General features: G+C 39.0%; 1 protein-coding gene across 1 annotated transcript in view; it reads left to right on the plus strand.

Annotated features, from left to right (window-relative positions):
- The window catches only part of mmaa (metabolism of cobalamin associated A), a 55,261-nt gene that overhangs the window by 21,884 nt on the left and 16,732 nt on the right, over nt 1–16,645 (plus strand). Inside the window, exon 3 of the mRNA XM_073042944.1 lies at nt 4,754–4,924. Coding sequence (XP_072899045.1) covers nt 4,754–4,924 — 171 coding nt within the window. The remainder of the gene's footprint in view (nt 1–4,753; nt 4,925–16,645) is intronic.

Raw genomic sequence — 16,645 nt, forward strand, 5'->3', positions numbered from 1 at the left:
ATTTTTTAGATACTTACAAATTAGAAATTTATTGAATAATATGTTACAGTCCTTTGGAATTTATGTCCAGTGGATATTACAGAAAAATTTCTAGCTCTGAATCCTTGTCAGAAGGGTTTAGTAGCCATCATTTATAATATGATTATGAAAATACAACCAGTGATATCAGATAAAATTGAAAAGGAATGGGAAAAAGAACTTCATTGTCCTTAACCCACGGAGCATTGGGAGAAAATTTTACAGTTAGTTAACTCCTCTTCCATTTGCGACAAACATGCCCTAATACAATTCAAGGTTGTACATAGGGCTCATATGTCCAAGGACAAACTTGCTCAATTTTATTCTCATGTTAATCCAATCTGTGACAGATGTCACTCTGAAGTTGCCTCATTGACTCACATGTTTTGGTCTTGCCCCGTTTGCAAAATTATTGGAAAGATATTTTTGGTATTATTTCAACAGTTTTGAATATCGAATTGAAACCTCATCCTATTACTGCAATTTTCGGTTTACCAATGGTGGATAATAGTCACATTAGATAGATAGATAGATAGATAGCTATTTTATTCATCCCCATGGGGAAATTCAACTTTTTTCCAATGTCCCATACACTTGTTGTAGCAAAACTAATTACATACAATACTTAACTCAGTAAAAAAATATGATATGCATCTAAATCACTATCTCAAAAAGCATTAATAATAGCTTTTAAAAAGCTCTTAAGTCCTGGCGGTAGAATTGTAAAGCCTAATGGCATTGGGGAGTATTGACCTCTTCATCCTGTCTGAGGAGCATTGCATCGATAGTAACCTGTCGCTGAAACTGCTTCTCTGTCTCTGGATGGTGCTATGTAGAGGATGTTCAGAGTTATCCATAATTGACCGTAGCCTACTCAGCGCCCTTCGCTCAGCTACCGATGTTAAACTCTCCAGTACTTTGCCCACGACAGAGCCCGCCTTCCTTACCAGCTTATTAAGACGTGAGGCGTCCCTCTTCTTAATGCTGCCTCCCCAACACGCCACCACAAAGAAGAGGGCGCTCTCCACAACTGACCTATAGAACATCTTCAGCATCTCACTACAGACATTGAATGACGCCAACCTTCTAAGGAAGTACAGTCGACTCTGTGCCTTCCTGCACAAGGCATCTGTGTTGGCAGTCCAGTCTAGCTTCTCGTCTAACTGTACTCCCAGATACTTGTAGGTCTTAACCTGCTCCACACATTCTCCATTAATGATCACTGGCTTAATGGCTAGAAGATCTATCCTATTGAACTGGAAAGAAATTAATCCTCCAACTACATTTCAGTGGTTCTCCCAAACTATTTCCTGTTTGTGTTTAGAAAAAATCAGAAGTGTCATTTTTCAGTTAAATTTGGAGAAACCTGGAGACCATTCATCCAACATTTTCATATGAGTTAAACTGACCTTTCCCAAACCTTATTCTTATCATCTTTAATTATTTGGATAGAGGTGCAGAGTTATTGACACTATAAACTTGATATAATACAATAGTCCATGTCGGTTAGGTTAGCTGTGTTTTTTGGGGTTTTTTTTCTCATTTTTCTATTCTTTGTAACCTACTATGAGTTTGGGAGGCTATTATATATGGATTATTAACTGTTTGTATTTTAACCTATTAATTATGTACTCTCAAGCTCTCTGTACTTGATGTTTTTCTTATTATACTTGTTTGAAAATTAATAAAAAGATTTGAAAAGACAAAAGAAAGACAACGTTCTTGCGGACCAGCCAACGGTGGGGACGGGGTGGTGGGGGTGTTAATCAAGACCAGAATATAGGTGATGAATCAACTATAAGTCACTTATAAATGGCTAATACACTCAATTTTGTTTCTAAAAGGGTTTACCTAACGAATTTAATATTAAACACATTTTACTTTCTTTATTGTCACCAAACAATTGATGCTAGAGCGTACAATCATCACAGTGATATTTGTTTCTGTGCTTCGCGCTCCCTGAAGTACAAAATCGAAGTACCGTAGATTCCGGACTACAGAGCGCACCTGATTAAAAGCCGCTGGCTCTAATTTTAGAAATAAAATCAATTTTTTAATTGTAAAGGCCGCACCGGATTTTAGGCCGCACCGGATTTTCGGCCGCAGGTGTCCCACGTTGTAATATGAGATATTTACACAGAAAGATATTACACGTGAGGATTTTTTAACTTTTAATTAAATCCATATGGTAACAAAAACAAATACATATTGCAAATGCTTTTTTTCAAACCGTACCCGTAACGCGGCTACTTTTAAATATACGTTGCGTATACTTCTTTACTGAACAACATTCCAATATCTCCTAACGACTGGTAAAAAATATATAAACTGCAGCCTACCAGGAAAAGTTATTGATCACCTTTAACTTAAAAGCAGCGTTCGCTCAGATCCAAAGCCGCTCGCGTAATGCGCTCCCTCCCTCCGTCCCGTTTCATCGCAAACCGGCATTTTCCCACAAGACACCGCGAAACCGGGTGTGACATCATAGCATCCCGCGATGTAGTACAGAAAACAAATATAGTTAAAACTCTTCTAACTTTAACTAGAAAATGAATTACTAAGCGAAAATATTATAAACTAAGTAACTGCCATAAGGCAGCACAATGCTTCGAGTGTTTTCCATGTTGATGAGGGTGAGTACAAATGACTGATTTACAATAATTTAATTGTGAAAGTGCGCTTGATTTATCGTACAATTTCATTGGACCTCTGTGAACTACTCATCAATTTTATTGGTCTACTGTTATGAGGCAAAATGTTTACGAGGCGGCATGAAAAAAATCATGTATTAGCCGCTTCGGATTAAAGGCCGCAAAGTTCAAAGCTGTTCAAAATGTGGGAAAAAAGTAGCGGCTTAAAATCCGGAATCTACGGTAAATACAATAAAAATTTAAATTATAAATCATAATTTGAAAATAGAAAGGGGAAAGTAAGGTAGTGCAAGTCAGGTCCAGATATTTGGAAGGTACGGCCCAGATCCGGGTCAGGATCTGTTCAACAGTCTTATAACAGTTGGAAAGAAGCTGTTCCCAAATCTGGCCATACGAATCTTCATGCTCTTGAACCTTCTCCCGGAGGGAAGTGGGACAAAAAGTGTGTTGGCTGGTTGGATCTTGTCCTTGATTATTCTGGCAGCACTGCTCTGACAGCGTGTGGTGTAAAGTGAGTCCAAGGATGGAAGATTGGTTTGTGTGATGTGCTGGGCTATGTTCACGATCTTATTCACAGCGCATATTTTCCTCGTATGAACATATAAAATTATGGCAACACACCAGTGAGAGGACAAGGTAAGGGCCGGAGGTCCCTGTACCAGGGCCGTGGCAGTCGCAGTCCAGAAAGTGACCAACCGAGTGAGGAGTGCAACAGGGCGCGCACCTGCCCCCCCCCCCCGTAGGTAGGTAGGATCAATCGGCCGGCAAAAATTTGGTTCGAGGGATGACTTTCAGTAGATCACAACAAGGTCTCTGCTCTGCTACTTACAAAACCCTGAGCCCAAATTAGGTCGTCCGCAAATATTTTAGTACCGGGTTTCCCACAAACATACGGTGTGCTAAAGAGGTTTAGAGGTGGTGCACATCTGTATGCGCCCTAGGCCAACCAGGAGGCATGCTCCAGGCACGAGGCGGCTGGTTACCCAAGGCCAACCAGTGATCCTTGGCGCGAGGGTATCACTGCATTTAGGCGACTGATGACCTCGAGTGCGTTCAAGTTCAACAGTGGGCATGACAGGGAATGAGGAAAGGTGCAGCTGACTCATATAATTTCTTATCGCCAAATCATGTTGTTTCCTCGCGGCCCAGTAGCACATGGCAGTGGTTGGGGACCACTGACCTAGTACATAGGTGAGTGGACTCTAGTACTGAGATGATGAGGTTGTAGAACGATTTTTTTAAAATGGGATTGATGTAGGAATATTGGATAGTTAATAGTTGGTACAGATGTGGTGGGCCAGTGATCCTGCTTCCGCACTGACTATAATCCTAAATACTATATTTGGAGTGGTGTAGATGGTGATTACCAAAATGCACTAATGAATGGAGAAGTTTGAATTGCAGAGGGTGCTAAAGTGAGGCCAGTTTCATGCATGGAAAATGGGTGGATTTTTAATAATTGACACATGAATTAATGGCAAATGAAAAGTTATTTTGCATTTAGAATTTTTATACAGTTTTGTATGTATTATTTGAATGTGTGGTGTAATTAAATATCATAGGAATTCTTAAAGGATATTTGAGGATGTGTATGTAGAAAACTAATTTGCATTGTTTCAAAAGCAACAAAAAAATGAGAATGCTAAAAATCAGAATCAGAAACAAAAACAGACATGCTGAAATTTCTCCCCAGGCAAAATTCTAAGCAGGATCTGTGGAGTGAACAGTGGGATTAATGTGTCACATTGACAATCTTTCAATAGAATTTGCAGTTTTAAAAGCACCAACTTTAAATAGCTCTTTCAGAGGACTAGTAGAGTTTATTTCTGTGTTGTAAAATTTTTGTTGTTCTGCACTATGCTTTCTTTAGCTTGATAGTTTTAACAATTTTTAGCAATTGTTTGCACATCTTCTTTAGAGACTCAAGGTCTGCCTGGAAACATGTTACAAAGACCCTTATTTTATTCCCCTTTTGGTACACATAAAAGTCATCTATATTAAAGCATATTGCAAATTTATGAAAACTTGTCATATGCACTACTATGTTTTGTGAAAGATTTTAATAAATGTTTTATAAATTTTAGGATCACTTCTGGGTGACAAAACTCGTATGACTGAACTTTCAAGGAATATGAATGCTTATATTCGTCCATCACCCACTTCGGGTATTTTGGGAGGAGTTACAAGAACCACCAATGAAGCAATTATTTTATGTGAAGGGGCAGGATATGATATAGTTCTTGTAGAAACTGTAGGTGAGTTATTCTGTATTTTTATCTTCAATTTTGCACAATTTAAATTTTTGAATTGAATTTTGAATCATCATTTAATCAGCCAAAATGAATATAATGTTTTGATCTGGCAATGTCATTATTACAGGCCACATTTTGGTGAATTGGTTATCTTGTGCTATGCTCTGTTAAACTGTGTTCATGTGTTTATATAATTTTAAAAATTGCTTAAAAGTTTACTGGAAGTTGACTGGTTCAGAGAAGCAGCAAGTGTCTAAGACCTTGATGAGTAACCAGATAAATTTCATATTTCAAGAGCCTTCGTAATTCAAGGACCTCGGGGAGGGGAAACAAGAATAAAGGAGTGAGTGGGTGAGTGGAATTTGGAGAAAGTGATAGTTATATCAGTTGGAAAAAGAAACTAAGAGACTTGTTTAGCAGAGGGAGATAAGGAAAGATGACAATGTGTTGAATATGTTGTCAAATAACATTTTGTGTTTTAACCTTAGTCTGCAAGTTCATTAACTGCATTGTGCTTGGACCGCAGTGAACACAATGGAAAATTTAAGTCAATCTATTATTAACATTGCAGTAAAATTTTGGAGCCTATTAAATTTGCCTTTGACTGTTTTACCAACAATCCCATCTTTTGAGACTTAAGTACCTGATTACAAACTAATAATTATCTTCTCCATTGTCTTTAAGGCTTTTATATGCTTCCGAATATACAGGGCCCAGAAGTGGTGACAGTATTTCCACTAGAGCCAAATAAGTGATTTTATAAAGGTTTGGATTAAGTTCCTAACTTTTTACAACCCCAAGCTCATGTTCAGTTTTAGAACAGCTTGAACTAATGCCACCTTCAACATTGTCTACACTGTTTTCTTAAAAATTGCACATTTTGTTTTCCAGAATGCAGCATTTCCTAGCATTTGCAAATTTTGAATTAATTCCATTTATGCCCAATTCATTGTTACAACTAGTTATTGATAGTGGTCTTAATAACAACCCCTCAGAGCACTGTGATATATTCCCCTTCAGTTGATATAACAACCAGTTGCCATAGCTCTGAATGTATCCTAGCCAGTCATATTCTACTATACCTTTGTCAGATTTTATTATTTGATATTGTATCAAAAGATTTTTGAACCAACATTGACTATAAAGCCCTTTAATTGTTTTTCTGTTACACTTTCTGAAATATTTCAATCATGTGTATTAGATGCAACTTAAAAATCCTTGTGAAGGATATTAATAAATAACCCATATTTTACAGATTGACAGTTTTGTCTGAGATTTTAAATTAAACATTTCATAATCATTTGACTAGCCATCAGTTACCAGATATACCTATCACCCTCTTAATTTTTTTGTATTCAAAGATTTGCAAACCTCCACTCTTTTGGCATTATTCTTGTGTCCGGGGGAACTGAATGATTGTGGCTGGAAATTCTACTATTTTCACTGTTACTCCCCTCAGCAATCCAAAGTATTCTATTCATTTGGTTAAGTTTTCTACTTTACGCATTGTTAACCATTTAAAATAGTAATTTATTTTACCCTTCTAGTTTCTCTATAGTCTTTCTTCTTTACTGTGGCATTGACAGCATTCTCTTATGAGGCAGGTGTAAAATACTCATCTAGAGCTTCAGTCTGTATCCTTTTGTTTTTAATTTTATACAGAAAGTCAGTATTCCAGTTTTCTCAAATAACCCCTTTTCCCTTCATATTTCCCTTTTTTACTTTCTGTATTTTGTTTAATTCTGCACCATTGCGAATCTGGCATTACTCATGAGCAGACCTTTTCTGTTTAACTTTAATGTCTATATCTTTAGTCATTCAAGGAACTCTTTTCCACATTGAGAAATTCTCTGATTTAATCTTTGTTTGGACCTACTGTTCTAGGTTTCTGGTCAAACTGAGCAATACCCCTTTTCAGCCTATTGAAATCAGCGTACTTTAAATTAAACATCAATGATTGTGATACTTTACATTAATCTAAACCAATTTCAATCATTGCTTCTCCCACTGAAGCATATCATTTGCTAGAATTAAATTGAGTGCTTTTTCCTTCTTCAGTGACCCACCTATTTAACACTAGCCTAATCACAGGATTATTTACAATAACCAATTAAACTACCAGCCAGTACATCTTTGGACTGTGGGAGGGGACTAGAACACCTGTGGAAACTCGTGGTTCACGAGAAGAACGTGCAAACTCCTTAAAGAAGGTGCCAGACTTGAACTCTAAACTCTGGAACACCCTGAGCTGTAATGCCATTGTTCTAACCACTACACTGCCATGGCACCCGGTATTGTATGTTGCTGAAAATTAAGATGGTAGAGGGTTATCTTTTTTTTTGATGAAAGTTGGACTTTAAGTCTTGGCTGAATCACTTGTCATATAACTTCTGTTGAATGTGACAGGTAATCATGGGCATCCATCCATTTGTTAGCCCTGAGACTGACGTAAACCAATTTTTACACAATGAGTAATCGTATTTTCCTCTTCACACCATTCCATTTTATCACATCTGTTACAGTAATGTCACAGCAAGAATAATGTTGGAATCCATCTTAAAAACCAGAAGAAAGTGGGAAGAGAAAAAGACTTAATCCTAAACAGATCCAACTGAAATTACAGTTTTGCCATTTCAGCAGTTCATTTCAACAGCATGTTTCTGTAATAATAATAGTGTTAATATATATTGCAAAATATGAATTTTGAATTTTCCTTATCATAGGATCCTTTTGTATAATACATAACATGTGAGAGATGAACTGACTGTTTCCAAAACTGGGGATCTTGCGCAGGATTAACCTAAGCAACAAGCCAGCATTTTCTGCTACTGGTTGGCGTGTGTGTTAACCACTACTTAATATAATTTTAACACGTAATCACTGCTAACTACACAACTGGTTGCATGCATCACTAGTAGGCCGATCTTGTGGATGTCCAGCACTACTGAAAGCCAGCCTACATATCTTCAAGTGCTGGTACATTGTGGGTGGGGCAATTTTTTGGCATTTATTATATTAAGAAAGTACAATAGCATAACACGGAAGATAATAGGCTCCAATATTTTCTGATTTGAGGGTATTTGTATGGCAGGCGGGGAGAAGATATTTATTCCATGGAGGGCAGGGAGACTGCCTGGGTGAACTTATAAATGGAAAAGGCACTAAATAGCTGTGATCTTTAATTCAACGAGCCCTGACTCAGTGCTACAAAAATTTTAATGACATATGTTTCAATGTCTGAATGCATTATCACATAGCCTATCCTCCTACCTTCCAATTACACTCAGAAAATATTTAGTGCACCACTCCTATTAAGCTTCTATCAATCAGAACTTAGCAGCATCCTATTGTTTGCCAGCTTCTTATCCGAGAGTAATTGAGGAATGATATTCAGTCCCTTGCGAGAGGGGACATAGAATCTGGGGATGCAGAGTCAGTATGGATAGAACTGAGAAATTCTAAGGGTAGAAAGACCCTAATGGGAGTTATCTACAGGCCCCCAAACAGCAGTCTGGATGTAGGGTGTAAGTTGAATGAAGAGTTAAAATTGGCATGTCGCAAAGGTAATGATACAGTTGTCATGGGGGATTTCAACATGCAGGTAGACTGGGAGAATCAGAATGGTACTGGACCCCAAGAAAGGGAGTTTGTAGAGTGCCTTCGAGATGGATTCTTAGAACAGCTTGTACTGGAGCCTACCAGGGAGAAGGCAATTCTAGATTTAGTGGGTAAAATGAACCGGATTTGATCAGGGACGTCGAGGTAAAGGAGCCATTAGGAGGTAGTGACCATAATATGATATGTTTTAACCTACAATTTGAGAAGGAGAAGGGAAAATTGGATGTGTCAGTATTACAGTTGAACAAAGGGAACTATGGAGCTATGAGGGAGGAGCTGGCCAAAGTTCACTGGAACAATACCCTAGCAGGGAAGACAGTGGAACAAAAATGGCAGGTATTTCTGAGAATAATGCAGAAGGTGCAGGATCGGTTCATTCCAGAGAGGAAGAAAGATCCTAAGGGGAGTCATGGGCAGCCATGGCTGACGAGGGAAGTAAAGGGCAGTATAAAAATAAAAGAGAAGTATAACATAGCAAAGATGAGCGGGAAACCGGAGGACTGGGAAGCTTTTAAAGAGCAACAGAAGATAACAAAAAAGGCAATACGCCAAGAAAAAATGAGGTACGAAGGTAAACTAGCCAAGAATATAAAGGAGGATAGTAAAAGCTTCTTTAGGTATGTGAATAGCAAAAAAATAGTTAAGACCAAAATTGGGCCATTGAAGACAGAAACGGGTGAATTTATTATGGGGAACAAGGAAATGGCAGATGAGTTGAACAGGTACTTTGGATCTGTCTTCACTAGTGAAGACACAAGCAATCTCCCAGATGTAATAGTGGCCAAAGGAACTAGGGTAAAGGATGAACTGAAGGAAATTTATATTAGGCAAGAAACGGTGTTGGATAGACTGTTGAGTCTGAAGGCTGATAAGTCCCTGGGGCCTGATGGTCTGCATCCCAGGGTACTTAAAGAGGTGGCTCTAGAAATCGTGGACGCATTGGTAATCATTTTCCAATGTTCTATAGATTCAGGAACAGTTCCTGCTGATTGGAGGGTGGCTAATGTTGTCCCACTTTTCAAGAAAGGAGGGAGAGAGAAAACAGGGAATTATAGACCATTTAGCCTGACATCAGTGGTGAGAAAGATGCTGGAGTCAATTATAAAAGAGGCAATTACGACACATTTGGATAGCAGTAGAAAGATCAGTCCAAGTCAGCATGGATTAATGAAGGGAAAATCATGCTTGACTAATCTTCTGGAGTTTTTTGAGGATGTAACTGAAAATGGACAAGGGAGAGCCAGTGGATGTAGTGTACCTGGACTTCCAGAAAGCTTTTGATAAAGTCCCACATAGGAGATTAGTGGACAAAATTAGGACACATGGTACTGGGGGCAGAGTACTGACATGGATTGAAAATTGTCTGGCTGACAGGAAACAAAGAGTAGTGACTAACGGGTCCCTTTCGGAATGGCAGGCTTTGACCAGTGGGGTACCGCAAGGTTCGGTGCTGGGACTGCAGCTGTTTACAATATACATTAATGATTTAGATGAAGGGATTAAAAGTAACATTAGCAAATTTGCTGATGACACAAAGCTGGGTGGCAGTGTGAAATGTCAGGAGGATGTTATGAGAGTGCAGGGTGACTTGGACAGGTTGGGTGAGTGGGCAAAAATATGGCAGATGCAGTTTAATGTGGATAAATGTGAGGTTATCCACTTCAGTGGCAAGAACAGGAAGGCAGATTACTATCTAAATGGAGTCAAGTTAGGAAAAGGGGAAGTACAACGAGATCTAGGTGTTCTTGTACATCAGTCAATGCAAGCAAGCGTGCAGGTACAGCAGGCAGTGAAGAAAGCTAATGGCATTCTGGCCTTTATAACAAGAGGAATTGAGTATAGGAGTAAAGAGGTCCTTCTGCAGCTGTAATTGGCCCTGGTGAGACCCCACCTGGAGTATTGTGTACAGTTTTGGTCTCCAAATTTGAGGAAGGACATTCTTGCTATTGAGGGAGTGCAGCATAGGTTCACAAGGTTAATTCCCGGAATGGCGGGACTGTCATATGTTGAAAGATTGGAGTGACTGGGCTTGTATACACTGGAATTTAGAAGGATGAGAGGGGATCTGATTGAAACATATAAGATTATTAAGGGATTGGACATGCTGGAGGCAGGAAGCATATTCCCGCTGATGGGTGAGTCCAGAACTAGAGGTCACAGTTTAAGAATAAGGGGTAGGCCATTTAGAACAGAGATGTGGAAAAACTTTTTCACCCAGAGAGTGGTGGATATGTGGAATGCTCTGCCCCAGAAGGCAGTGGAGGCCAAGTCTCTGGATGCATTCTAGAGAGAGTTAGATAGAGCTCTTATAAATAGCGGGGTCAAGGGATATGGGGAGAGGGCAGGAACGGGGTACTGATTGTGTATGATCAGCCATGATCATAGTGAATGGTGGTGCTGGCTAGAAGGGCCGAATGGCCTACCCCTACACCGACTGTCTATTGTCTATTGCTTCAATGTGTGCTGCTCAGCGACTTCTTAGTTTCAACAAACAGATCCTGTCCTGTCCTGTAGAATTTCAGTGTGTGCACAGGAGGTCGTAAGACCCAAGAGTGCTGATCAAGTTCAGGTACCGTAGATTCCGGACTACAGAGCGCACCTGATTAAAAGCCGCTGGCTCTAATTTTAGAAATAAAATCAATTTTTTAATTGTAAAGGCCGCACCGGATTTTAGGCCGCACCGCTACTTTTAAATATACATACGTATCGGTAACACAAATTACGTTGCATATACTTTTTTACTGAACAGCACGAACAACATTCCAATATCTCCTAGCGACTGGTAAAAATATATATACTGCAGCCTACCAGGAAAAGTTATTGATCGCCTTTAACTTAAAAGCAGCGTTTTCGCTCAGGTCTGACGCGCTCGCGTAACGCGATCGGGTCTAATCGGGTCTGACGCGCTCGCGTAACACGATCGGGTCTAATCGGGTCTGATGCGCTCGGGTCTGACGCGCTCAGGTCTTGCTTTTCTTCGAGTGTTTTCCATGTTGATGAGGGTGAGTACAAATGACTGATTTACAATAATTTAATTGTGAAAGTGCGCTTGATTTATCGTACAATTTCATTGGACCTCTGTGAACTACTCATCAATTTTATTGGTCTACTGTTACGAGGCAAAATGTTTACGAGGCGGCATGAAAAAAAAACATGTATTAGCCGCTCTGGATTAAAGGCCGCAGAGTTCAAAGCTGTTCAAAATGTGGGAAAAAAGTAGCGGCTTATAATCCGGAATCTACGGTATATTGCCAGCTGACTGTACATATATACAATCAAACAAAATAATGTTCCTCCAGATCACGGTGCCTTCACAAAATTTATCTCACACAGCACATAAAACAAAATATTACCACAAGCAGTGAATAAAATATTCAAATTGTTTGTAGTGTGCAGCAGTGATGGCGGCAGGGTATCATTAGTCTCACAGGGTAAGGGAAGAAGCTGTTAGCCAGTCTGCCATTCTAAGTGCTGATGCTTCTGTACCTCCTTCCTGATGGTAGTAGGTTAAAGAGATTCTGGAATGGGTGGTTGGGATCCTCACCAATGCTTCAGGTCCTTCATATACAATACTCCTGGTAAATGTTACAAATAGTAGGGAGGGAGACCCCGGAATATCCTTTGTAGGTGCTTGCGGTCTGATGCCTTGCAGCTCCCGTACCACACAGTGATGTGGCCAGACAGGACACTGTTGTTGATGCTTGTTTAGAAAGTTGTTAGAATAGGGACTGATACACTTGCTCACCTCAGTCTCCTATAAAGTGTAGATGCTATTGTGCTATCTTGACTAATGAGGAGGTGTTGTGAGTCCAGGTTAAAACATCTGTCATGTGCACACCAAGGAACTTCCTGCTTTTCACTCTCACCACAGCAGAACCATTGATGTGCGATGAAGTGGTCGACCTGCACCTTCCTGAAGTCCACAATAATTTCTTTTGTCTTGTCCATGTGCTCACACCATTTGACAAACCTCTCTACCTTCGCTCTATATGCCGACTCATTGTTGCTGATGAGGCCAACCACTGCAGTATCATCAACGACCTTGATGATGCGGTTTGAGCTGGGTCTGGTAGTGCAGTCGTGAGTCAGCAGCGGGCTGTGCACGCAGCTCTGACAGCACCATTGCTCAGTGCAATGGAGCTTGAGGTGTTGTTGCCAATTGGGACTGACTGATGCCAGTGTTGAAGGTAAATCAAAGAAAGACATTTTTTTAAAAAAATTAATAGGCAGTATTATTTCTTTAACTGGCTTAATTTGTTTAGTATTTAGGAATTGTAGAACAAAAGTACATCAGAGCCAAATAGGACAGTTTATTTTAGTTGAATGTGGTCTAGGAGACAGACTAGTAATAATTGCATCACAGGCAGTTCAAATAATTTCCAAACATCAAAAGGTAACAGCACATTGCCTCCTTCAAATTTATAGCACCTGTAAAATATATAATATAATGTATGCAATGACTGGAATTACAGAAATTCTAGATGGGAATTACTGTACAATTCTTCCTACAAATCCAGCACACACATACTTTTGGAAGTTTGTTATGTCGCTTTTTGTATGAGGTAAATGTTGATTAAGAATATGTTTTGGATGGAGAGGGTGGAGGAAAAGTTGGACCTACTCAGCCATCAGTCATCAGCCTCATTCATCCCAGATCAGCAATCAGACTAAAAATAATGCCTTTGTTGCCCATTTTTCGTTGCAGAATTAGGTAAACATGCTGATTAAAATAAACATTTCTGCATCTTTTATTGTTTTATGGATAAATTACAGGATTCTCAAATTATAGCAGCTTCTCTACTGCTGCTTATTCCAAGCCACAGGCATGCAAAAGAATTGAGTTCCTTCATAGGATTTCACTTAGCCAGGGTACTCTCATGTTAAGTGCTCCAGATACTGCGGAAATTCTTGGCAGAGCCTGGATGCTAGCTGGGAATGTTGCCTGCTGATGCAAAGGCTAAGAAATTCCAATTCATAGCAATTTGGTGGGAGACCAGCTTCACTGGTGAGCATATGTGCAGCTTGAAAATATGCATGTGCATCCACTAACCATCCTCCTCCTGTCTTGAAACACATTAGTAACAGCAGTAATTGATGGTGATGTATCACGCAGTCAGGCTCAAGATTCATAAACTTAACTCACCCTAATGTTGTGAACTGCAGATGTACATGTCAGAGCTCACATAATGCTGTCAACGGTCAAACTGTGATAGTCCCATATTATACACATTGTATAACATTCACACAGGTAACCTTTACTTGCACAAGAGACAATATAGCAAGGTACCTACATTCTACATTCTCTGAATCCAAGGGTAAGATGGTGCGTGCTTAAATTGGAGCAGCCATTATTGAGGTTGTCATCAGCAGTGGGGTTAAGACAATAGAAAATACAGGTGTTGCATACACAACCGTCTTCTCCGAAGTGCTTCTCCCTTGTTCTCCAGTTCTTCAGATTTAGACACTTGGATGCTGTAAGCTTTCAACTTTTGCTCTTTCCTGCTTTTTCTCTCACTTCACCTGTAATTGTGCTTTTTTTAATCTTAGTGTTCAGAGAAGTGCAATAAGACAGTGTTGGGAAAGAATGTCGCCAAGTGATTTTATACTTGTAGCCACTATCTCAGATACTGGAGCCATCATCTAAATACTGATGATGTGTAGATTAAAGGAAGTAGTTTAAAGGTAGGACCAACATGTGCTGAAACACTATGCATGGATAGCCAACAGGAGGCAAGGTTAACACAGGTGCTAGGTCACTGAAGGGTGAGGTTGGCTGTTGAGATTCCAGATTACCTCTTAAATAGAATGAAGGTTAATAACTATGGCCATTGACATGCTTGTCACATCTGTAGTCCTCCCAGAAAGCTTACCAAGGAACGTCGAAGAGCTGAGTAACAACTTGAACTGAGCTCTCTCTTTCTTGTGTGGAAGAGGCTGAGAACTCTCTTGGCATGGTTGTTGGCCCAACCATAACAGTACATGTCTTGGTTTTCTTTGTAAATCAAGCAAATCTCAGTTTCTAAATATTTCAATTAATGCTGAGATTCAGCTTCTTCCTTGCTAGTAGTCCAATCTTGGTTTGCTGTAACAGAAGCTGAGAATACTATTTATTGTTTGCAGCAGCTCCCAGTGTTTGAGGTGGCTTTCTTTCTTTCTTTTTAAATCTTTTTATTAATTTTAAAAACATAAGTGAAATATGAATACAAAACGTTTGAGAGTACATAATTAATAGTTTAAATAGACACAGATATATAATAATCAATATATAAGGCCTCCCAAACTCATAGTATTAATGTAAAAGAATCGAAAAAGAGAAAAAAAAACCCAAAAAAACTAAAAGAAAACTTTAAAAAAAAACTAACCAACATGGGCAATTGCATAATGTTAAATACATACAGTAGTGCCGATAACTCCGAACCTCCATCCAAATAAATAAGGATAATAACAGTAAGGTTTAGGATCAGACCATTTAACTCATATGAAAATGTTGAATAAATGGTCTCCAAGTTTCCTCAAATTTAACTGAAGAATCAAAAACCACGCTTCTAATTTTTTCTAAACTCAAACAAGAAATAGTTTGAGAAAACCACTGAAATACAGTTGGAGGGTTAATTTCTTTCCAATTCAGTAAAATAGATCTTCTAGCCATTAATGTAACAAATGCAATCATTCGTTGAGATGAAGCGGATAGATGATTATTATCTATCACTGGTAAACCAAAAATTGCAGTGAAAGGATGCGGTTGGAAATTGATATTTAAAACTCTTGAAATAATATTAAAAATATCTTTCCAGAGGTGGCTTTCAGTGTATTGCAACAATACTACAACCTGTCCTCTGATAGATCCCTGGGTACCTCAGTGAGCCTAGTAATTGATGTATGAGAATGCCTTCATTTCCTATCATTTCAGCCATCATCTATAATGACTCCTCCAGTCTTAGCATTCATCATCTCTTCCTTGGAATTCAGAAAATGCAGCAATGCTAACACCCTGGTTAGCTGCTGCTACCTCCTGTAATCTGCAGATGAAAGGTAAGTGCATAACGAATGAATAATATGTTTAAGATGTGATTAATACTGTGATAACAGCTGTCCTGTTTCATGACAACAGGACTTGAATTTATACTACTTCCACTTTGAGTGGTAGCAATAACACTGGCAGCTAGCTTTTTCAATTCCTAATGGGATAGCAACTCAGCTGATGTGGTTATAATTCATCATCCCATTGCATTACCTCGGATGGACACACTCCACTACTATTTACCTGGTATCTTTGCTGTAAGAATTTCCTCAGTCTGCTTTCTGCTTCCACTATCCTGATTGTTCACGTGGGATTGAAGGCCCACTTACCTATTAGGCTAATTTCAGATTTTAAGTAACTGATCATTTGAAGCAAATGGTTTTGTTCTATTTCACCTAACCACCAAGAAGAGAGATAACTGGGCATCTACATGCTAACAGGTATTGAAAATTGTTAGTTGCTGAAGAAAACTTCTGTTAAACTAACATTGAATGTCTAACAAAGAACCTATCAATATAGAGACAGTGCAAGGGCCAAGCAATGAGTTGTCATCAAGATGGAAACTAATGGTCTTGGACGATACTGCAGAGGGGTGACATATACAGAAGAAACAGGTATGAGTCAAACACGGATGCTTGAGAGAAATCAGATTAATTCAGAATAAGAAGACATTTCTGGAAAATCTCTGGCTTTATCTGAAGAAACGAGAGTGGAACCAAGTTCTTGTCCACATAAAGCTTATGGGCGAAAGCTTAAAGGACTTCAAACAAGGCATTTGGGAAAGATGGGCATAAATATTGCAAAATAAATTGATGAAGGTTCACAGAAAGTGACATTGAAGGAAAAGCCTTGAAGATTAGTGGAGGATTATAGGCAACATGCAAACTTTGAGCTGTATATTTTATTCAAAATGTTTGATTTCAGATTCTACTTTTCATATGGAAAAGTGTTGTGGACAACAATTATGTAGGGATCTTGGGTGCAACAAAGATACAGCAGATTAATGCCCATGAAGAAAGAGAAGGCAGACAGGGCCAATGATCTCAAGTTTAAAAGAACTAGAGTTAATATCATTGAAAAATATT

Source organism: Hemitrygon akajei, chromosome 4, assembly GCF_048418815.1.
Source record: "Hemitrygon akajei chromosome 4, sHemAka1.3, whole genome shotgun sequence".
NCBI lineage: Eukaryota > Metazoa > Chordata > Chondrichthyes > Myliobatiformes > Dasyatidae > Hemitrygon > Hemitrygon akajei.